This window comes from Rhodnius prolixus, unplaced genomic scaffold (genome assembly GCF_049639745.1).
Source record: "Rhodnius prolixus isolate KJV_2025 unplaced genomic scaffold, Rpr scaffold_11, whole genome shotgun sequence".
Taxonomy (NCBI): Eukaryota; Metazoa; Arthropoda; class Insecta; order Hemiptera; family Reduviidae; genus Rhodnius; species Rhodnius prolixus.
In genome coordinates, this window is record NW_027411625.1 from 18074366 (window position 1) to 18099384 (window position 25019).

General features: G+C 34.5%; 1 protein-coding gene across 6 annotated transcripts in view; it reads left to right on the forward strand.

The window, feature by feature from the left end:
• Nrg (Neuroglian) overlaps window positions 1-25019 on the forward strand; it is a 133356-nt gene that overhangs the window by 59385 nt on the left and 48952 nt on the right. For all 6 annotated transcript variants that reach the window (XM_074137716.1, XM_074137717.1, XM_074137720.1 and 3 more), the window contains exons 16-21: window positions 1543-1727; window positions 8803-9103; window positions 23601-23764; window positions 23840-24004; window positions 24310-24476; window positions 24594-24804. In XM_074137716.1, coding sequence (XP_073993817.1) covers window positions 1543-1727; window positions 8803-9103; window positions 23601-23764; window positions 23840-24004; window positions 24310-24476; window positions 24594-24804 — 1193 coding nt within the window. The remainder of the gene's footprint in view (window positions 1-1542; window positions 1728-8802; window positions 9104-23600; window positions 23765-23839; window positions 24005-24309; window positions 24477-24593; window positions 24805-25019) is intronic.

A 25019-nucleotide genomic window follows, 5' to 3' on the forward strand; every position in this document is an offset into this window, starting at 1 on the left:
CCATCATTTTGTGTTATTTGAACCCATCCTTGACCTAAAAATTTTGAGACCATCATCTGCTGACTGTAAGGATTTCGAGTACCCTGAATAACGTTTTTACTTTCCTGACCCATATCATTCTCCATAATTTTGTTTTAACTAAACCGGTAGCAAAAACGTCTGAAATCTTCTTTTATCCGAATGAGCTATTTTAAAAAAGCACAGGTCATTTCAATTAGTAGTTAATAAGAAATTTTAATAGAATTGAAGAAAACAAACATTTGTTACATTTTAAACCATTTGTAAACATAAGTTTTAAAAATATCATCAAGGACAAGCATGCAAAGAGCAATGAATGTTTATTTGTTTAAGTTATATAACCCATACAAAGAGTTGAGTTGCACATTTATACAGGGTGAACCAGTAAGTATTGTCCATAGGCCTACTGAGTGTAGTACATCTAAAGTGGAGTTCAATGACGTATTGGCCAACTTCATATCTTCCACTGTTCTTGAGTGACGTCACTTAAATTTTTTTTCTAAAATCATTACTTTTTTAAAATAAAAATGTTATTACTCAGGAAGTTTTAGCCCGAATTCGATTATGATGACACGGTTAGAAAGACAGATACATTTTCTAAAAATTGATACCATTTCAAAGCATAAGTTATTCTCCAAACAGCCTCAATCTTCCTCCGAATGCTGGAAAAATAAAAGTAATCGAAATTTTTCAGAAAACTCATTAGGCCCTTACGTGATCATTATCAGACCTAGGTGCTGGCACTTTTTATAAAAGTTTCCTTGTTTAATGGGCTTTCTAACGGTATATCATTTTCCAGGATTCCTTTTATCTTCGTATGAGAAATTAAGTTTGTTTTGCAAAAAACGTGTTGACGAGCACTCAACAGTGTTAGTTATCAACTTGTTTAATTCATTGAAAACTCTTTTAGATGGACAAAAGATTTCTCTTATGATTACAAAAGAAAATAATAAAATAAATAATAGTCCATAAATCTTCAATGTTATAAATTGAAAGAGAAAAATAAATAAACAAAAACAAAAATTACTTTTTATTATATTTGAAAAGAGAAAGAATGCAAACAGATTATTGACTTAAAGACTGCCTTAGCTGCAGTATTTTTTTAAAATAATTAAATACCTTAATTAGGTCTTCTTTCACCGCAGATGACAATAATAGGTGAAACAAATTGTCATAGGTAATAGGGAAACCATAATGAGAAAGGTAGTTTTCTCTAACAGAATGGTATGCGGGACATTCTATAAATATGTGAATTAGATCTTCATTCACTCCCATATTACAAGTATAACAATTTTTTGTAGGATTGATTACATATGTTATATTCTTTATAGTGAGCTTTATACAATAATTATTGCAAGTTCGTAACTTTGCAATCAATTTGGCGATTGAAAAAGTAATACTTACGTTTAAATACTCCTGGGCAGTGCCGCCCTTTAACGGAAGTGTGGTATAAACTCTGCTAAACATGCAAAGAGAAATTTGTTTTAATTTTGCACACCAGTTTTAAATTCTCCTTTTGTACAGGTAGTAGCTATTAACGAGCTGGGAGAAGCAAATGTTTCGCCGACAGAAGTGGTTGGATACTCTGGTGAAGATTTCCCAACGGACGCTCCAACAAATCTAACCCTTGTCCAAGTGACTTCCTCTACCTCGGCCCTACTTTCTTGGGCTCCTGTCTCACCAGCATCCGTCCGCGGACACTTCAAAGGGTAAATTATGTAATCACTGACAATTGCAAAATTATTTTAACATTCCCTTCTCTATCTTTAATGAATATATATTGGTTTTAGTGACCGTAAAATATTAAATTAAGGATTCAAATTGGCGAGAATAGGAACTACAAAAATAGTTTTCTGTAACTCAACCAACCCGCATAGCCACGAAGAAGGCAATATATTTGTCGAAACGTTGGCAAAAAGACGAATTGTTGTTTTTATTTGGACCTATTCCTCACCAATTTGAATCCTTAATCTATCATTAATGTGTTATTAAACAGGACCAGGGCTCTCAATCAAGGCTGTCCACTGAGCTTTCTCAATATATATTGCAAAAACAATTAGTTACAATCGTTATTTTGTAGATGTCTAATTCATTAAAAGGCTGTCAGGAAAAGAAAATTAATAGTTATTTGAAGCAGCATAAAGTTCATAAACAAACAATCTAAATTTAAGGTTAAAAGAAAGAGTACCTTTAAGGGTTAATGATGAAACTGCTTGGCACCTAACGGTAGTTCCTGTTGGTCATATGCCATGCTTTTTGATCATTCTACTTACACTTTTTAGACGTCTTTCGATTGGGTTTTAGTTATTCATATTATGTGTTATCCGTGGGCACATAGACTCAAAATCAGAAAAATTTTAAAGAGTATGATCATTATTATTATTTTTTTTTACCCAGGTAACTGTATTATTTACCTTAACAGTTGGTCGTTATCGGTTGGTCAATAGTGACATCAAGGAAGTTCTGGATTTCTCCGGTATAGTTCACCGCACACCGAACCTAAAATCGAAAAAATGCCACGTAGTTCCCTTAATTTCCTGTAAAAAGAGATATCCTTTTCTCTTGATCGACACTTGTTTCTGCTTGAGGTGGTTGCTTTCATATTGCACTGTGTGGTCCAGAATCACGGTTTTTTTTGCATTTTTCGAAACTGATAGCAAAATGACAAGTAAATATCTAATGAACATGTAAACTTTAAACTATCTTTTCTTCTTGTTGTATTTATTTATTTTTATAAGCCGTATTAGGATAAAACATGTCAGTTTTTAATTTGGGGATTAGAGCGATAAGTAAGTTCTCGACTTATTTATCATTAGCTCTTCACAACCTCCTAATTCCAAAAGTTTATTGTGTAGATCAAGAAAATCTGTGATTTATTCACATATTTAGCATATTTTTCTAATTAACTAAAGAATAGCACACAGATCTAAACTCGTTAAACGAAAACCCTTTCTTTCGAAATTGGTACCTAACCCTGATTTAACATCATATTCATTTTTCTTCTTTTTATTTTATTTTATTATTTATAATGTAAATTTTATATTTTTGAATAAAGTTCTTAAATAAATTAATTATTAAATTACACGTTTGCAAAAAATCGTACTGGATTTGATGATTCTGATCAGTTATATTCTTATGGTAGGTGAATTCCTTTCATAATGCCGACGCTGTTTTGATGCCTACTTTTTTGCAATTAATCATAGATATCTGCATCAATTTTTAAAATAACCACTACTCATGATATACCTTTCGAAAGGTAATTGTATGTAGATGTTTTTCATGAATAGTGCACGTTTTTTACATATATAATATTTTTGAGAAAAATGAAGTCAAAGTTTTGGAAAAAATTAGAAACTTGCTATTCCTTATGTTTGGGCCATAAAGTAAAATACTTATTATTATTATTTTGAAACATAAATTAGCTTATTTAAAAGGAAATTTTAATTTTCTTTCTAATGAGCTTATTAAAATTGCTGTAGCTTTAATAATATGAGAAATATAGGCAACTTTTTGCCAAAAAGTAGTAACACCATGAAAAAACATAAAATTAAAAATATCTATAAAACGAAGCCGAATCGAGCCGTAGTTAATATGGAATTTTTTGTTGCAAATGATGCCCAGAATCGCCTCCCGAAGTTACGGTAGTCTTATGATGAACACCCTATACATATAAGCCTTTAATACCGGATACTTCGCTAGGAAGTGGAAACCAAACACTAACTCGATACTTATGTTGCTGTTTCGAAATTCATTAATTGCTATGACTTACTGTTAAGATCAAGTGGCTCTTATCTCGCCATCACTCTTTAGAATATCCGCTTCAGATCAGATACGTACTGCAGCAATAAGGTTTTGTAGTTTATAAAAATGTCATTCTTGATATTGCTTAAGCGATTGACAACTTATTAATATTGTTACTGAAAAAATATTTCTAATTTCTAATAGTACGGGCAATTACAACCAATGTTAGGTTTTCGTTTTCGTAATTTTAAAGCGGACATGGTTTGCTTACAATTAATTTATAAATCGAGGCATCCAGAAAGATTAATATTTTATGCTATTGTTCTTTACATCTCAGAAAAACGCCTTCAACGTATTTTGAACATATTTTGACTGCATCAATCATGTAAGTGCGTTATTTCTTTCTTCTTCTTTCTCGGCGCTACAGTCCTGAAAGGACCAGAGCCTCTTCCATCAAGGCTCTCCACTGAGCTCTCTCAAGACCCTTTAATCGCCATCTTCGCACACCCATTTCCTTTGTAGATTGTATTAGAAGGGCGGTTCCACCAAAAAGGGGAAGCAACGCAGGAAATCTAAAATGCCCATTGTTCCCCGCCCAACCCTCATCTCATGAGAGATACCGGGGCTTTAAAACAACAAATCCGGCTAAAGTTTACCAGAAGCCAATACAATAAACTAATAAAGTAGTAACGGGACACTAGGGAGCATGGCGACTCAATCGCCCAGTGCACTGAATAAACCTAGAAAGTTCGTTAAGATTACCAGATGCTATAATCTCCGGTAGGGAGACATTTGACCTTTCGAAGACGAGAAATCTAGTTTTAGAATAAACGGGGCACACCTCTACAAAGTGCCGCACAGTCTCATTGGACTCACCACAGCCAGCGCAAATTGGCGACTGGGTAAGGCCGCAATTGAAAAGATGGTACGCTAAATAAACACCTGAACAAACTGGCGGATCCGGGACCTGCTAAAACCATCTATAGCCGTTTTTGACAGGCCAAGAATTTCTTTAGCCTGACGGCAGTCAGCTCGGGATCTCCACCGTTTCCGATGTTCTTTCAAAATCCACTGCTCCACCTCTGTTCTACAACGTCGATAGGATACAGGGATAATGGGCTAAGGAGTCATTGTTATTATCGCAGCTTCTTCCTTTGCTGTTTCATCAGCTAGTTCGTTACCCGGAATCCCGGAGTGACCAGAGGACCAAGCAACCGAAACAGTATTCAAAGCTCCCAACAAATCGAGAGCAACATGACAAGAATTGACCGAAATTTGGTTCTTACTAGGAGAGGCCAGAGCTTTAATTGCAGCCTGGCTATCCTACAGAACCTAATATCAGTATCGGCAAATCCCATCCAGCGGAGTAAATTAGCTGCCATCTCAATGGCAGCCAACTCCGCCTGAAAAACAGATGCATCTAAGATCTAGGCAGGTGCGTGTTCCCATCTGACCCCAAATTGGGGTCCCCAGATGTAGAGGCCTGCACCTGCCCTATCCATCAATGAACTATCGGTAAAAACAGAGATGGCGTTTATTGGCAACTCGACAGCCGAAGCACAAGCCTCCTCCCTTGCTAGTATCGCAGGGAGGAAGTCCCCCGGCATGGAGAGCACTGCTATTTGCTTTTTATCTTCCCAAACCAGATCAGCATGACTAAAAAGCCTGCCTTTCCGACCGATAAAGTTCGTAGATGCCCACGTGCCGACACTCTCAAGTCTACGCGCGGCCATCAAAGCCTCTCCCCTAAGAAAAATATCCAAGGGAGGAATTAATTCCAGGGTGGCAGTAGGAGTACTCTGCAATGCTCCGGTAATCAATAATCATGCTAGCCGCTGGAGGCACTGTAAAACATTACAAAGCGTCTTTTGCCGAGTAGCATTCAACCAGACAATACAGCCATATGCTAAAATAGGTCGCACTGCGGCCTCATACATCCAATACATGAGCTTAGCGGAAATTCCCCATCTCTTGCTAACCAGCCTGCGACACTGCATGAGAGCAGAGGTGGCCTTATTCGCACTTTCCTTGACATGCTGAGTCCAGTGTAATCTAGAATCCAGGATCACACCAGAGAAACACTGAAACTCAACCTATTTCCCTCAGCCAATCGCGCCACAAAGTAAAGGCTCTGCTGCGAAAGGTCGAGAAGCGTACTGAGATCCTTCCCTACATGGAGCACCACCAGATCATCCGCATATGCCTGAGCATAACCCGGACGACCGGCAAGGCCACTAAGAAGGCCATTCATTACAAGATTCCACAAAAAGGGGGATAAAATCCCACCTTGAGGACAACCCCTGAACAACCTTCGTTCTCGAACCACACCAAGGCATTCGACAGACAATAATCTTCCGAACGCCGCATGGCATATCCAGTTCACCGCTCGAATACCCGGTCCGCTAAATCTACGGCGGCCCGGCGGTCAACAGGAAAAGACGCCGATAATGAATCCTCCTCAGACACCATGCTGGTATGCATGGCTTCAAGAGTCTCAGCCGGTGAGGAGGTAAGCCGACCAGGACTTATTTCAATCGGTCCCAAAGAGGAGCACGAGTCCTTTTTTAGAATTCGCTGAATTTTAGCCAATGGCTGAATGCCTTCCAACGAACTGCACAAATTTTTCCAGGAGTGCTGCTTGACTCTTCTTATTTCAGATTTAAATAGCCTCTGGGTATAGCTTCTGTAGATGTCCCAGCAGTCGAAGACTGGGAGCGCATTGCTCGACTCTGCGCACGCCTTGCTTGGCCACGCATTGAGCGAGCCGAGGCGACCACCAAACACAAGTGCGCTTAGTACTAAAACCAACCCGCAAAGGGCAGGCGCTGTGAAATGCTTCGATTAAGGCTTCAGTGATACGCTGGCAGTCCGAGTCAATTACCTCAGTCCGGACCCCAGTGCCCACTTCCACCTGCAAGTTACCAATAATAGAGGCAAGACTTAACCTAAAACTTCCCCAATTGGTCTTTTTGATGGGCCTCACCTCGGGTAAATCAACCTCCCCACGAAGGGAAAATTTTATTAAACAATGGTCTGACAAGGTGGGAAGGTCAGAGACCTCCCACCCAGTAACCAAGTCAGTAGTATCAGAAGAGACCAAATATAAGACCTCCCGTCTTCTCCTGGTAACAAAGGTGGGCTTATGTCCACGATTGCACCATACCAAGTTAGTGCTCATGAGATACTCTAAAAGAGTTTCACCTCTAGAATTAACGTCAGAACTACTCCATGCTGTGTGATGCGCATTTGCATCGCAACCTAAATTAAGGGGCAACCTACGTTCACTACAATACTCTATAAGACTTCTAACCGCCAAGGGAGGAGACTCATCGTCATGAGGAAAATACACAGACGCTACAACAACACTAAAACTAGTTGAAGAGGAACTATGTTAGTTATTCACCAAAACCGCGGTTGAATCCTCCGAAGAAAACTCAGCCAAGTGCCAAACATTCAAACCACGTGATACGATAACTGCCGCACGCGGTCGTACTTCAACTCCATGTGCTGCAAAAACCCTGGCGCTGGCCGGTTTACCCAGCACCTTCCCTTCTCTAGACCAGGGATCCTGCAACATAGCAATAAAAGGACTCGCACCGACCAGGGCCGACGCCAGATTATATGTCGCAGCCCTAGAACGGTGAAGGTTCAACTGATAACAATGCATTTTCTCGCCTGAAGGGCAAGACTCTCATCAGAGGAAACCTCCAAGGGAACACTGGGGACCCGCGCGGCGCCGAGTATTCTACCGACCGCGCGAGCCTCACCAGCCACATCCGAGAAGAGTTGATTAGGGGATTTAATGCGTATAAAACTCTTATCGCATGTTGAGCAGGGCAGCCATCACTACCTGATTACGTAGCGACAGGCCCCTTCCTTCCATGCAGCCCAGGGCGCCCCAGTTTTATCTTCGGTACCCTCTGGCAGAAGGTAGGACGGGGGCCCGAGAGATGTGCCGATTTCAAAAGAGTAGCTACCACCCCAGAATTTCACGCCAGCCCTCTTAAACCGATCAGGATAACCAGGATCGCCGGGGTAGGATCCCCCAAAAAGAAGGTTCTCCATATCCCAGTGGGCCCAGCACACCTTCACGTTCTGCCTACTCACGCAGAAACCCCGAAACCGACGAAACCGCAACCATGGCAGGCCAAGTGGGAGAGAACCGCACAAAACAGGCCTCACAAACCCTGACGACCCCGCCAAGCACCAACCAGAGGAGGCCTAATCTAGATCCAACAAGTGGAGCCATACCCGAGCCATCCACCCAGAAGGCGCACCGGCAGTAGCGACTCTGGAAACGAGCACTACGCAAGTGAGGACCAGACTAAGGCAGGAAGGGGATAGACAAGAAGGGAAAAAGGATAGGGTAAAAGAAAGCCGGTGGGGGAGACACATCAACCCGTCAGAGCCCCGCTGGCCGCAGCATCAAAATACAACGTTACCAGTCCACACTAACGAGAAAGTGAGGGTTGACTTGCCGTCTAAACTCCGGAATCGCATAAAGCTTTCAACCGGAGTCCTAACGACCTTGTGGACCCACCCATTTTCTTTAAATTTCCTTCGACGTCATCAAGCCATCACAGTCTTGGGCTACCTCTTCTTCTGACACCTCCGGGCCTTCCATATAAAAGTCTTTTAGAGATTCTGTTCTCCACATGTCCTAACCAACTCAATCTCTTTTTTTTAATGCATGCAACGATGTCTGCGTCTCCATAGAGTTGACAGTTCCAAGTTATTGCGGATTCTTCACCCTTCTCCCTTGTTTACAGGACTATATATCTTCCTTAAAACTTTTCTTTCCCATACTCTCAAGGCTGTCTTGCTCTCTTGGGTCAAAACCCAGCATTCGCTTTCATAAAGCACTACCGGTCATATCAGGGTCTTATATATGTGAAGATTTGCTTTTCTAGAATGGGTTCTGAAACATAGTATTTTCTTTAATGCGAACAGGCACCTGTTCCCTGCCGCAAGCCTCAAGACTTCAATAAATTTTGAACACATTTTGACTGCATCAATCATATAAGTGCGTTATTTCTTTCGCAGATATAAAATTCAAACATGGACCGAACGTGAAGGTGAGACGTCTGCTAAAGAAAGTCTTGTCAAACATGAGACCACAAGATGGTTGGTTACCAATTTAACACCAAATTCCAGAAATCTAGCCCGAGTATTAGCTTATAATTCAAGATATAATGGACCGGCTAGTGAGGTAATTGTTATCGAAACCCCAGAAGGCGTGCCAGGCACTGTGGCCACACTGGAAGCAATACCCATGGGTTCTTCAGCATTGCTGCTAACTTGGAAGAAGCCAGAACAGACCAATGGAGTCCTTACAGGTTATAGGGTAAGTAGAACATTCTTAAACTGCTTTCTTGTACCAATCAGAAATGCCGGTTAATCGCGATTGAACCATTAATCCCTGCTAAGGATTCAAGATTGGCGAAGAATCGGTCAAATAAAAACAACAACTCGTCTTTTTGCCCAATTTTTGTTTGTCTTTTATTTGACCGATTCCTCGCCAATCTTGAATCCTTAGTTCAATAATTTTTGGCCACGAAACCTAGATATTCATTACTCCTTGCCTTAGAAAACTCATTTCAAGTAACATTTCGCTATTCTGGTCTGTACTTATGATAGCGTGTTACTCTAGCGTCACTATCTTGCATCCCTTTTTAACTTTACTTTACAAATAGCCAGCTAACCGTGTGTTTAGTTACTAGCGTTTAGCAACTAGTATAGGAGTTTTAACTCGTCAGCATCCTGTAAAGCCTCGTAAGAATCAAATGATAGTACTCTGAATTTTTTTTTCCTAAGGTCAATCACCAACTTTACATTTTTGAATCGAACGCTGGTATTTCCTCTTTCGATTTCACATAGAGAACGATTGTTTTAACATGTATATAATTTTTATCCTTGGGCTGTAAAATAATTGTTGTATCGTAAGAAAATTATGGTTTTATAAACGAGTTCACAATTAATCGTTTTTATTTTTTATTACATGTCTGTGTGCCAACAATTATTAAGAGACATTAAATAATGCTATGCGTCCCTAGACGCATTTTTTTTTTTTTTAAATAACTTTCTACTTTTTCGTTTAAATCTGAACCGAAATTCTCTTGGCAATTGCGTGTGTAAATACATATTTTGATCGAAAAATTTAATTCTCTAACAGTGAATAACATCTTTAAAGCTAACGTTGAATATTACTTTTGAGAAACAAACATGTTTTTAAAAACGTACACAATAATCTAATTTGGTCGGCACTAAAACAGTTCAACAAAGAATCGAGTTTATCCAAAGAGGAACTTTTATCAATGAGCGGATATTTACTAAAAAATAATAATTTTTGATTATTTAAAAATTTACGATCTGCTAAAAAATGAGCAGCGATATCTGACAGATTATCAGGACAAAGCTTGCAATTAGCGTCTGGATTAAATTTAAAATGTTTATTAAAACTGTCCGGTAGGACAGTTGTATAAGGGATGATCGACAAAAAGTGCACGAAAAAGCGTAACGTTGAAAAACACCCAACTTTGACAATTTTTTTCTCTTTTTCTATAAAAGATAAAATTCCCAAATTTTCTTTATAATGTAGGCCAAACTCTCCTTTATGGCTGTAATTTTTTTGCAACAACTCAGATCTAATAGGTTTCGAGAAAAAAGTTGCCGAAAATGAGCAAAAACGGCTTTTTCAAAAAATGTTCTTGTTGTTGTTCTTCTTGATACCTTTTTTGTAAACAACGTAGCGCCTAAACGCGTGAACCGATTTTCATGAATGAGGTGTCATTCGATTCAATATTTTATGTAGATGTGCCTTTTGGGGGTCCCGACGCTGTACATCGAATGGGAGAGGAGTTAGCCCCCTTTATGTAAGGCCCCCTCCAAAATTATTATTAAAACTGTCCGGTAGGACAGTTGTATAAGGGTTGACCATCAAAAACTGCACGAAAAAGCGTAACGTTGAAAAACACCCAACTTTGACAATTTTTTTCTCTTTTTCTATAAAAGATAAAATTCCCAAATTTTCTTTAAATCTTACTCCAAACCCTCCTTTATAACTGTAATTTTTTTGCAACCACTCAGATCTAATAGGTTTCGAGAAAAAAGTTGCCGAAAATGAGCAAAAACGGCTTTTTCAAAAAATGTTCTTGTTCTTGTTGTTGTTGTTGTTGTTGTTGTTGTTGTTGTTGTTGTTACCTTTTTTGTAAACAACGTAGCGCCTAAACGCGTGAACCGATTTTCATGAATGATGTGTCATTCGATTCAGTATTTTATGTAGATGTGCCTTTTGGGGGTCCCGACGCTGTACATCGAATGGGAGAGGAGTTAGCCCCCTTTATGTAAGCCCCCTCTAAAATTATTATTACTAATTACTCTGTAAATCTTGGCCCGATTTTGATAAAATTTGGTAGGATGATAGGGTTAGGGCTCTCCTACGTAACATTAATGCGGCGATCAGCTCTTACACTTGTTAAGGGGAAGTATAGCAATCGTTTCAAATTATCGACACGTGAACCGATTTTTATGAATGAAGTGTCATTCGAATCGAAATTTTATACAGATTAGCACTTTAAAAGTCTCGGCACCGTGCCTCATAAGGAGGGGAGTTTGCCCCACCCAAATAAGGCCCTTTCTAAAACTATTATTACCAATATTACTATAACGCTTAGTCCGATTTTGATAAAATTCAGCTCGAATAAGTGGTTAAAGCTCCTCTACGTTGCTGATTCTCTTGCTCCTACTAAGAGGAAGTACTGCAATCGTTTAAATTATCAATGAGTGAACCGATTTAAATCAATGAATTGTTCGATTAAAAAATCTTTGCCTCTTTGCCTTTTAGGGAGAAGTACTGCAATCCTAGTTTATTTTTCTTACTCCTCTTAAAAGGAAGTACTGAAATCGCAGTTTAATTTTGCTATTTACGTACAAATACCTTCCTATGATATTCAAAACGCTTTCTCAAAAAAATTGTTATTGAGGATGGTTTGGGGGAACGCAACTATATGAAATTCTATAAAAAGATCTCTCCAGTGGTAGTTACGGTTCCGACTTAACACCTTATCAGATTATAATGATAGAATTGCTTATTCCAAATTTTAAAAAAATCTGTAAAGCAGATATGTAACTTTGTAAAATAGACAAAAAGGAAAATCTATCCAAAAGGTACAAAAATCTCCTTAACAAAAACTTACAGTTTAAAATGTTAAGTATAAGGGTTGATTAAACGCCAAAAGGTACACAAATCAGCGAGTACCCAACATTTCATTAATACTTCATTAATAGTCAAGTAATTCTACTGCATTAATTTTCATTAATAAGTTATTTTTTAGAATTTATTAGATGTCACAGACCCTTATGCTGGCCACTTCATTTATAATATTTTTTTGTTATAATTATGATAAATCAAATAAATATGTACATGCATGTTAAAGTAGAAAAAGACAAAGTTAGAGTAGGCTACTGTCTTACCGAAATATTCGTGAGCACAAATAATACACAGATAATAACAAGTAGATTATTCAACAACAATTATTCATTTCTCAATTGTAATTTAATTTAGTCCCTCTAATTTTACTTATAGTAAAATCCTGGAATAATTAGCTGTCCTAAAAATATGCATATCTTATTTACTTTATATTACATATATACAACATTGTGGGAAGAACACCTAGATGGAGAATGTAATTGAAGAAAACTATATTATTTGCGATAAAGCCAGATAATTATTACCTATTATTATAAACGTTTGACTACTACATAAAATAACAATTACTTTAATCGAAGAATGAACTTAAATCGACGATTTTTATTTAAGAAATAAAAATAAATAAATAAAATAAACAAAATCATCGATGTAAGTTGGTGTTTTTTTTTTAAAGTTTTGAATTTTTTAGCCACATATTTTTATTTAATTTTTTATAACGTTTTTCTTTTTACCCTGTAATTAATAGTTTGATTATTATAAATAACTAGATATTACAGTCAATCTACAGTGCTACTTGAACATATATTTTGTAGACGAAAATGGCCAGCATAAGGGTCTGTGACATCTAATAAATTCTAAAAAATAACTTATTAATGAAAATTAATGCAGTAGAATTACTTAAATATTAATGAAGTATTAATGAAATGTTGGGTACTCGCTGATTTGTGTACCTTTTGGCGTTTAATCAACCCTTATACTTAACATTTTAAACTGTAAGTTTTTGTTAAGGATTACTAATTACTCTGTAAATCTTGGCCCGATTTTGATTAAATTTGGTAGGATGATAGGGTTAGGGCTCTCCTACGTAACATTAATGCGGCGATCAGCTCTTACACTTGTTAAGGGGAAGTATAGCAATCGTTTCAAATTATCGACACGTGAACCGATTTTTATGAATGAAGTGTCATTCGAATCGAAATTTTATACAGATTTGCACTTTAAAAGTCTCGGCACCGTGCCTCATAAGGAGGGGAGTTTGCCCCACCCAAATAAGGCCCTTTCTAAAACTATTATTACCAATATTACTATAACGCTTAGTCCGATTTTGATAAAATTCAGCTCGAATAAGTGGTTAAAGCTCCTCTACGTTGCTGATTCTCTTGCTCCTACTAAGAGGAAGTACTGCAATCGTTTAAATTATCAATGAGTGAACCGATTTAAATCAATGAATTGTTCGATTAAAAAATCTTTGCCTCTTTGCCTTTTAGGGAGAAGTACTGCAATCCTAGTTTATTTTTCTTACTCCTCTTAAAAGGAAGTACTGAAATCGCAGTTTAATTTTGCTATTTACGTACAAATACCTTCCTATGTTATTCAAAACGCTTTCTCAAAAAAATTGTTATTGAGGATGGTTTGGGGGAACGCAACTATAATAATTCTATAAAAAGATCTCTCCAGTGGTAGTTACGGTTCCGACTTAACACCTTATCAGATTATAATGATAGAATTGCTTATTCCAAATTTTAAAAAAATCTGTAAAGCAGATATGTAACTTTGTAAAATAGACAAAAAGGAAAATCTATCCAAAAGGTACAAAAATCTCCTTAACAAAAACTTACAGTTTAAAATGTTAAGTATAAGGGTTGATTAAACGCCAAAAGGTACACAAATCAGCGAGTACCCAACATTTCATTAATACTTCATTAATAGTCAAGTAATTCTACTGCATTAATTTTCATTAATAAGTTATTTTTTAGAATTTATTAGATGTCACAGACCCTTATGCTGGCCACTTCATTTATAATATTTTTTTGTTATAATTATGATAAATCAAATAAATATGTACATGCATGTTAAAGTAGAAAAAGACAAAGTTAGAGTAGGCTACTGTCTTACCGAAATATTCGTGAGCACAAATAATACACAGATAATAACAAGTAGATTATTCAACAACAATTATTCATTTCTCAATTGTAATTTAATTTAGTCCCTCTAATTTTACTTATAGTAAAATCCTGGAATAATTAGCTGTCCTAAAAATATGCATATCTTATTTACTTTATATTACATATATACAACATTGTGGGAAGAACACCTAGATGGAGAATGTAATTGAAGAAAACTATATTATTTGCGATAAAGCCAGATAATTATTACCTATTATTATAAACGTTTGACTACTACATAAAATAACAATTACTTTAATCGAAGAATGAACTTAAATCGACGATTTTTATTTAAGAAATAAAAATAAATAAATAAAATAAACAAAATCATTGATGTAAGTTGGTGTTTTTTTTTTAAAGTTTTGAATTTTTTAGCCACATATTTTTATTTAATTTTTTATAACGTTTTTCTTTTTACCCTGTAATTAATAGTTTGATTATTATAAATAACTAGATATTACAGTCAATCTACAGTGCTACTTGAACATATATTTTGTAGACGAAAATGGCCAGCATAAGGGTCTGTGACATCTAATAAATTCTAAAAAATAACTTATTAATGAAAATTAATGCAGTAGAATTACTTAAATATTAATGAAGTATTAATGAAATGTTGGGTACTCGCTGATTTGTGTACCTTTTGGCGTTTAATCAACCCTTATACTTAACATTTTAAACTGTAAGTTTTTGTTAAGGTTTTTTAAAAGAACTCTTGGAAATTTTTTAATAGCCAATCAATCTTAACTGTGACAGTATTTTTATACGTTCAAAATCTACATTTATTTTCAAGTAAGATTCCTCATTATGAAAAGTACTAATAAACCTAATGTATCGATAATACTTACAATTATATGTAGAATTTATTTATATCCAATCTTATTAGATGTAATCTATAGGAATCGATTAAACTATTTTTACTTTTTTTTACTTCAATATATGCTTTCCATAAATCTGTTGCTCCTATTTTTCCAAGTGAAATTAAAAGAAAACTACACCAATTAAAAGGGATTAGCTGACAGTTAACTAATGTATTCAATCTGTTTTAGCATAATCTTGGGATACGCGTATCATTCATCTGAAGCATGACCGTCCACCAATTTAGCAGTTTTTTAAAAACTTCGTGTTCCAAATAAACGCTACCAGTTTCAAACCACAACAAAGCATCTGGGGTTGTTTTGGATAGCTTCAATAGAGATTTCAAAAAGTATCCCTGAACTTTATCAAGCGCATCAGTTCAGTAAATGGAACAATACATTAACACACTAGCGAACATGGAGTCAAACAACCTCTCCTTTGCAACCCACGAGTCGTCGGATTTTCCTTTATGTAAAGGAATGTTGTTTAGCTTTAGATGAGGCGGCAATGATTTGCTGTTATCACTTTCTTTTTTTAAAATTCCGTTGGATGTAAAAGTAACTCCCAGGTACTAGTCTGACAATTTCTACATTTTTGAAGATAGAAAATTTGTACCATGATTCCCCAACTTTCTTAAAATTTGTCCCATGATTCCCAGCTTTCTGCCCTTATGAAAAGGCAAAATTATCGTTTTGTCTGTGTTTACTCTCATGAGATTCGCATTGCAATATTTCTATCTCCTTAACAAAAACTTACAGTTTAAAATGTTAAGTATAAGGGTTGATTAAACGCCAAAAGGTACACAAATCAGCAGTACCCAACATTTCATGAATACTTCATTGATATTATTTAAGTACCCAAAATTTCATGAATACTTCATTGATATTATTTAAGTAATTTTACTGCATTAATTTTCATTAATATTTCTTAGAATTTATTAGATGTCACAGACCCTTATGCTGGCCACTTTCATCTACAAATATTTGTTCAAGTAGCACTGTAGATTGACTATAATATCTATTTATCTATAATAATCAAAGTATTAATTAAAGATTAAAAAGAAAAACGTTATAAAAAAAATTAAAAAAATTATGAGGCTAAAAAATTCAAAAACTTTTTTAAAAAATGCTTAAACCAACATTCATCAATGATTTTATTTTATTTATTTATTTTTAAATAAAAATCGTCGGTTTAAGTTCATTCTTCGATTAAAGTAATTGTTACTTTATGTAGTAGTCAAACGTTTGTAAAAATAAGTAATAAATAATCTGGCTTTATCGCAAATAATATAGTTTTCTTCAATTACATTCTCAATCTAGGTGTTCTTCCCACAATGTTGTATATATGTAATATAAAATAAATAAAATATACATATTTTTTAGGACAGCTAATTATTCCAGTATTTTACTATAAGTAAAATTAGGGGGACTAAATTAAATTATTGAGAAATGAATAATTATTGTTGAATACTCTACTTGTTATTAACTGTGTGTTATTTGTGCTCACGAATATTTTGGTAAGACGAATTCAAGACTGAAACATTGTTTTATATCCTCCGTGATTCAAATTTAAACAATAGTCGACTCTAACTTTGTCTTTTTCTACTTTAACATGCATGTATGTAGGAAAGAAGAGAGTAGATCATAAATAACAAGAAAAAAAGAAAGAAAAACAAGGAATCACTGATGATACAATAATATATTTTAATCGCCTACTTACAGTTTATAATGTTAAGAATAAGGGTTGATTAAACGCCAAAAGGTACACAAATCAGCGAGTACCCAACATTTCATTAATACTTCATTAATAGTCAAGTAATTCTACTGCATTAATTTTCATTAATAAGTTATTTTTTAGAATTTATTAGATGTCACAGACCCTTATGCTGGCCATTTTCGTCTACAAAATATATGTTCAAGTAGCACAGTAGATTGACTGTAATATCTAGTTATCTATAATAATCAAACTATTAATTACAGGTTAAAAAGAAAAACGTTATAAAAAATTTAAAAAAAAATATTAGGCTAAAAAATTCAAAACTTTTTTTTATAAAAAACTTACACCAATGATTTTGTTTATTTTATTTATTTATTTTTATTTTTAAATAAAAATCGTCGGTTTAAGTTCATTCCTTGATTAAAGTAATTGTTATTTTATGTAGTAGTCAAACATTTATAATTAAAACTGTCCGGTAGGACAGTTGTATAAGGGTTGATCGTCAAAAACTGCACGAAAAAGCGTAACGTTGAAAAACACCCAACTTTGACAATTTTTTTTCTCTTTTTCTATAAAAGATAAAATTCCCAAATTTTCTTTAAATTATAGGGCAAACCCTCCTTTATCACTGTATTTGTTTTGTAACGACCCAGATTTAATAGGTTTCGAGAAAAAAGTTGCCGAAAATGAGCAAAAACGGCTTTTTCAAAAAATGTTCTTGTTCTTGTTCTTGTTCTTGTTCTTGTTCTTCTTGTTCTTGTTACCTTTTTTGTAAACAACGTAGCGCCTAAACGCGTGAACCGATTTTCATGAATGATGTGTCATTCTATTCGGAATTTTATGTAGATGTGCCTTTTGGGGGTCTCGATGCTTTACATCGAATGGGAGAGGAGTTAGCCCCCTTTATGCAAGGCCCCCTCCAAAATTATTATTACTAATTACTCTGTAAATCTTGGCCCGATTTTGATAAAATTTGGTAGGATGATAGGGTTAGGGCTCCCCTACGTAACATTAAAGCGGCGATCAGCTCTTACACTTGTTAAGGGGAAGTATAGCAATCGTTTCAAATTATCGACACGTGAACCGACCGAAGTGTCATTCGAATCGAAATTTTGTACAGATTTGCACTTTAAAAGTCTCGACGCCGTGCCTCATAAGAAGGGGAGTTCGCCCCACCCAAATAAGGCCCTTTCTAAAACTATTATTACCAATATTTCTATAACGCTTAGTACGATTTTGATAAAATTCAGCTCGAATAAGTGGTTAAAGCTCCTCTACGTTGCTGATGCTCTTGCACCTACTAAGAGGAAGTGCTGCAATCGTTTAAATTATCAATGAGTGAACCGATTTAAATCAATGAATTGTCGTTCGATTAAAAAATCTTTGCCTCTTTGCCTTTTAGGGAGAAGTACTGCAATCGTAGATTATTTTTCTTACTCCTCTTAAAAGGAAGTACTGAAATCGTAGTTTAATTTTGCTATTTACGTACAAATACCTTCCTGTGTTATTCAAAACGCTTTTTCAAAAACATTGTTATTGGGGATGGTTTGGGGGACCGCAACTATAATCATTCTTTAAAAAGATCTCTCCAGTGGTAGTTACGGTTCCGACTTAACACCTTATCAGGTTATAATTATAGAATTGCTTATTCCAAATTTTAAAAAAATCTGTAAAGCAGATATGTAACTTTGTAAAATAGACAAAAAGGAAAATCTATCCAAAAGGTACAAAAATCTCCTTAACAAAAACTTACAGTTTAAAATGTTAAGTATAAGGGTTGATTAAAGTAATTGTTATTTTATGAAGTAGTCAAACGTTTATAATAATTATCTGGCTTTATCGCAAATAATATAGTTTTCTTCAATTACATTCTCAATCTAGGTATTCATCCCACAATGTTGTATATATGTAATAGAAAGTAAATAGGATATGCATATTTTTAGGGCAGCTAATTATTCCAGTATTTTACTATAACTAAAATTAGGGGAACTAAATTAAATTACAATTGAGAAATGAATAATTGTTGTTGAATAATCTACTTGTTATTAACTGTGTGTTATTTGTGCTCACGAATATTTCGGTAAGACGAATTCAAGTCAGTAGCCTACTCTAACTTTGTCTTTTTCTACTTTAACATGCATGTACATATTTATGTGATTTATCATAATTATAACAAAAAAATATTATAAATGAAGTGGCCAGCATAAGGGTCTGTGACATCTAATAAATTCTAAAAAATAACTTATTAATGAAAATTAATGCAGTAGAATTACTTGACTATTAATGAAGTATTAATGAAATGTTGGGTACTCGCTGATTTGTGTACCTTTTGGCGTTTAATCAACCCTTATACTTAACATTTTAAACTGTAAGTTTTTGTTAAGGAGATTTTTGTACCTTTTGGATAGATTTTCCTTTTTGTTTATTTTACAAAGTTACATATCTGCTTTACAGATTTTTTTAAAATTTGGAATAAACAATTCTATCATTATAATCTGATAAGGTGTTAAGCCGGAACCGTAACTACCAATGGAGAGATCTTTTCAAAGAATGATTATAGTTGCGTTCCCCCAAACCATCCTCAATAACAATTTTTTTGAAAAAGCGTTTTGAATAACATAGGAAGGTATTTGTACGTAAATAGCAAAATTAAACTGCGATTTCAGTACTTCCTTTTAAGAGGAGTAAGAAAAATAAACTACGATTGCAGTACTTCTTCCTAAAAGGCAAAGAGGCAAAGATCTTTTAATCGAACGACAATTCATTGATTTAAATCGGTTCACTCATTGATAATTTAAATGATTGCAGTACTTCCTCTTAGTAGGTGCAAGAGCATCAGCAACGTAGAGCAGCTTTAACCACTTATTCGAGCTGAATTTTATCAAAATCGGACTAAGCGTTATAGAAATATTGGTAATAATAGTTTTAGAAAGGGCCTTATTTGGGTGGGGAAAACTCCCCTCCTTATGAGGCACGGCGTCGAGACTTTTAAAGTGCAAATCTGTACAAAATTTCGATTTGAATGACCCTTCATTCATGCAAATCGGTTCACGTGTCGATAATTTGCAACGATTGCTATACTTCCCCTTAACAAGTGTAAGAGCAGATCGTCGCTTTAATGTTACGTAGGGGAGCCCTAACCCTATCATCCTACCAAATTTTATCAAAATCGGGCCAAGATTTACAGAGTAATTAGTAATAATAATTTTGGAGGGGGGCCTTGCATAAAGGGGGCTAACTCCTCTCCCATTCCATGTATAGGATCGAGACCCCCAATAGGCACATCTACATAAAATTCCGAATCGAATGACACCTCATTCATGAAAATCGGTTCACGCGTTTAGGCGCTACGTTGTTTACAAAAAAGGTAACAAGAAGAACAAGAACAAGAACATTTTTGAAAAAGCCGTTTTTGCTCATTTTTGGCAACTTTTTTCTCGAAACCTATTAGATCTGGGTGGTTGCAAAAAAATTACAGTTATAAAGGATGGTTTGCCCTATAATTTAAATAAAATTTGGGAATTTTAAATAAAAATTGTCAAAGTTGGGTGTTTTTCAAAGTTACGCTTTTTTGTGCAGTTTTTGATGATCAACCCTTATACAACTGTCCTACCGGACAGTTTTAATTAACATGAAATATTATTATATTATATTATTGTTATATATTAGTATATTATTATTTGAAAATATATATTGTTTGATTTTTCAAAATTTAAATTAAACGATTGTTACAATGGTCTAATTTTGAAATATGAAGTATATTATCATTTATTAACATGAAATATTATTATATTATATTATTGTTATATATTAGTATATTATTATTTGAAAATATATATTATTTGATTTTTCAAAATTGAAATTAAACGATTGTTACAATTGTCTAATTTTGAAAGTGGTGTAAGTCCATTTGCAGCCCGTAAGTATACATCAGTTTAGTAAAATAAGCCTAAAACAAATTTATATAACCAAATTACATATTGATAAAATAGAAACATTGCCAGACTTCATATAATTTGTCTAAATTTTATAATTAACAGATATGGAAACCTTTAATTTTCTCGAAACAAGAGAAAATGGACTTACATCACTTTCAAAATAAACGGTCTAATTAGTTCTTTAAAGGTTATCTCATGGTCCAAGAATAGATGGTGGTCAGAATTTTGTAAAAATACAGGAATAATATCATTATTATGCAAATTTTCAAGGAAGGATTTCCACGATTCAGTACTAACGGGGCATTTTTGAAAAATACTCTTTTTTTGCTAATTACTCACAGCATCATAGAAATCTTTACTGTTCTTTACATTTCTTATTTTTAATTTAATAGGTTCATAGTACATTAATTTAGCTTAAGAAAAAGTTTTTCTGTAACGTTTTTTAGCTTATAAGTAATTGACGTGGTACGTTCGTTAAAAATTATGTCTACGGCATAATTTATAAACACGATTTAATTATTTTTTGGTCTCAATACAATTGTTATTATATCACTATTTATCTTTACTGCAGCTAGTGTTGATGTTGTTAGAACGAATAGTTTTCATACCGGACATTACTAAGGCTTTTCTCAAAGATTTTTCTAAGTTATCATTTAAGCTGTGAACAGAATACTATACTAATGTATAGTTCTGGAATTAATTAAAAGTTCACTAAACTGTTGCATGCAAGAGGGATTTCTATTAACAACACTATAATTCACCTTATTGACGCGATATTGAGGGGGATCGAAAGAAGAAACGTTCTCTTTCAAAATAACTGGTAGATGGTCAAACGCCCCAGATTGAGTACAGAACACCTCAAATTCTAAATATGATTCTAGGACAAATTGGTTAACCCAGACATGGTCTATCACGCTGGACCCATTAACACTAACGTAAGTGTAAGAGGCAGTACGATCTTTGAAAGATCTACCATTGCACACCCACATGCTATAATTTTCCATAACTTCTAGAACTCTACTCCCTTGTTTATTCACTACAAAATCTAATGAATATCTGTCAACAAGAAAAAGGAACTTTGAAATACATTTTCATCAGTAGAATTTAATTTTGCAATGTGAGCATTAAAATCGCCAGTAATTAAAATTTGAAATTACTATAATTAAGAGATATATCAAATAGAACCTTATTAAAACTTTCAAACACCTCTTTATTTAGATTAGGTTTGAAATACACAACTCCGAAAAAGACCTATTTATTTTCAATAACAGATTTAATAAAAATCCATGAAAAGGTTCTATCATTAATTTCGACCTCCTTAACAAGATTCTTTCTTGTGAAAACTAAGATACCTGCTGACGGACGCCCCATAAGTTTTTCTTCGACAGCTAACTGTTGGTAGTTCTCATAAGACGCTAAAACTCCAGTTTAGGAAAACAAAGCAGTCGGCCATGTTTCGTAAAAAAAAAAAAAAAAAAAAATTCAGTAGTTAGTCCAAATCTTCTACTTTTCTCGGGTGGACGAAAAACTGATCAATCTTTTCTTTAATAGCTGCTTTCCTGCCTACTTTTTCTCCACCTACTTTCTTCTTAGTTTTACTACTTTGGCTTGCTTCAGAAACATCTGTTGCATCAGATTCTTCAATTTAGCATTCTTCAAAACGGTCTTTCATTTGCCGCTCAATAAAGTTTGGCTTCAGGTATTCCTCCAGATCTGATTTACTTATAATCATTTTAACTTTAGCTTTTTTAGAAGTTAGAACAAAGATTCTTCCATTTCTCACCCAGACTTATTTAAATATGTCATTTCTTTTGTTATAATCTTGCTTCATGGAAGAGCGATTTCAAAACTGGGGATAAATATCCCGATTTATAAATAGGAACACTGGGATTTTCCTTCACAAATATATCAGATTGCAAGCGTATATTTTTTTTCTTTCAAGTGTTTTAGAAACATAGATTTATCTGTAAACATTTAATTACAATTATTGGACGAAATTTGGTATTTCTAGGATTTAAACAATAACTATTTTTTATATATTCAAAGTTAAAATCAAATTCAACTAAGTTACATATTTTTTTAAAGACTTCTAACGGATCTTTCTTTTTCGCTATAGGAAAATTGACTATTTTTACAGCATTATAAAGCGTAGACTGTTGAATTTGAGCAAGTTTGCTTTTAAGTTGCAAGTTTTGCTTATCCAAGTCAGTGATCATATTCTTCAACTGAGTAGTTTCTTGTTTAATTTCACGAAATGTTTTTTTAAAGTGATTATCACGAGCATTAACAGCTGAAGAAATACGTATATTTTCCTCTCTAATAATATCAAACTCTTTTCTCATGGCTTCCATTTCATTAGTTAGCGAACTTATGACAAGAAATATTAGAAATACTAGTAAACAGGTTTTCACTTACAGAAACGGTTTTTCCCCCACTTAACTCCTCGCTGTTTAGTCATTTATCAGTCATTTCTTCCCACCACTCAACACAAACAACTTACAACTAACTAAATAGTAAACTAGAACTTTTAACTTTTTATTATCACTGTTTTTGAGAGATCTGCTCGGTAAAGTTATTTGAAAATTCGCATAAATAAACATTTACCATTAAATTGGTCGTATGTCAATTTTTATCACAAATAACTAAAATATAATCATCAGAAATGCGCCACAAATGACAGAGCGATCTTCACTCAGATGAGTCTCAAGTCTACAGATGAACACCGAGTGTGAGAAACATTAAAACATGTTTTTATTACTCTTTTCGAAAAAGAAACGGTATTTTGATATAAATAGAATTTTAGCGTCCAAACTGTTTTGAATTCATAAAACATAAGCTAGTTGAATAATAATAATAATTCTAGGTGACTCCCATAGCTAAAAATGTTAAGCATTGTCTAAAAAAAATGCGTTAGATGCTTGGATTTATTGTAATCCTCTTTTCTTTAATATGTTTCAGATCTACTACCAGACAGTTAAAGGCACAAAAGTTGGCCCTCTGTTGGCTCGCGAACCGCATATTAATGATGCGGAACAGTTGAGGGTGAAGTTGGCTGGGCTTGAACCCGCCACCAAATATAGAATACATATTAAAGCCACTACGGCTGCCGGTGAAGGCGAAGGGTTTGTATTTCATGACTAATAGGCCCAATATTTTGCCCCATATTTTAGAATTTACTAAAAATATGCACTTTTCAGATATTTTATTGAACAAAGGACTCGTGGTTCACAGACCGTCCCACCAGATGTACCAAAATTCACATGGTCCAGATTGCCTTCAGATAATGGTTATGCCAGTGTCAAGGTTACATGGTTGCCAGATTTGGACGGTAAACCTGGTTCACATTTCTTCGTCAAATATAAGTAAGTTGTTCGTTTCATACAATAATGTAATGGGTTTGGGTTAAAGTTTATTACATACCAGTTTATGAAAAAATTACCCTACTTTGAATATTATTTATAATTATTTTGACAAAATAAATATTAAAAAATAAACTGATGTATTTTTTTTTAACATTATTAACATGCTTTCGGTCGTGGATATATACCATTCTCTAGTTGACATTTAGGTGATTTACGATTGCAGGGAGCGAGAAAACGATGAAAACATTAGGGAAAGAATAAAATGATGTGAACGGTCCTTAACGATTGCATTTTTTGTTTTAAAGGATTAAAGGTGAACCAAATTTTCAACGAACGGACGACACTACAGACGAAGACTATACAATAGTCAGAGGTCTTAAACCATCCGAAACTTACGAATTCCGTGTTGTCTCTGTCGATGGAGAGTTTGTAGCAGAATCTGATTCGGATGATATTGAAATGTATTCAATTGGTGAGTAACATATTTACGTTCGTAAAAATGATATTATTCCTTTAGCTTAACCTAGTTTAATAAGCCCCTACCCACTGGGCTTTCCGTTTTCTATTTTAACTAATAATCTGTTTGCAGATGGTCCAATAATTCAGCCAAAAGAAAACGTAGCCTCTGCGGGATGGTTCATAGGAATGCTGCTGGCCATTATTTTCTTACTGCTAGTGCTGATTATAGTTTGTATGATCAAAAGAAATCGAGGTGGTAAATACGCAGTGCATGAGAGGGAAGCCGCTCATGGCAGGCACGATTACCCAGACGACGCGGGCTTTCATGAGTATTCTCAACCGTAAGTATCTATAACTTTCTCTTGTGTTGCAATTTTTTACTTATTCTTACGTAAGAGGAAATCGGGCCAAATTTTCAAAAATGACTTTTTACCAGATAACACTTGTTTTGGAGTGAATTATCCAAAGATTTTGTTAAAAATCAACCAATGATAGCCTAGATGCAAGCTGTATTTTAGTGTTATTTCAAACCTCTTTAATACCTGTGTAGTATTAA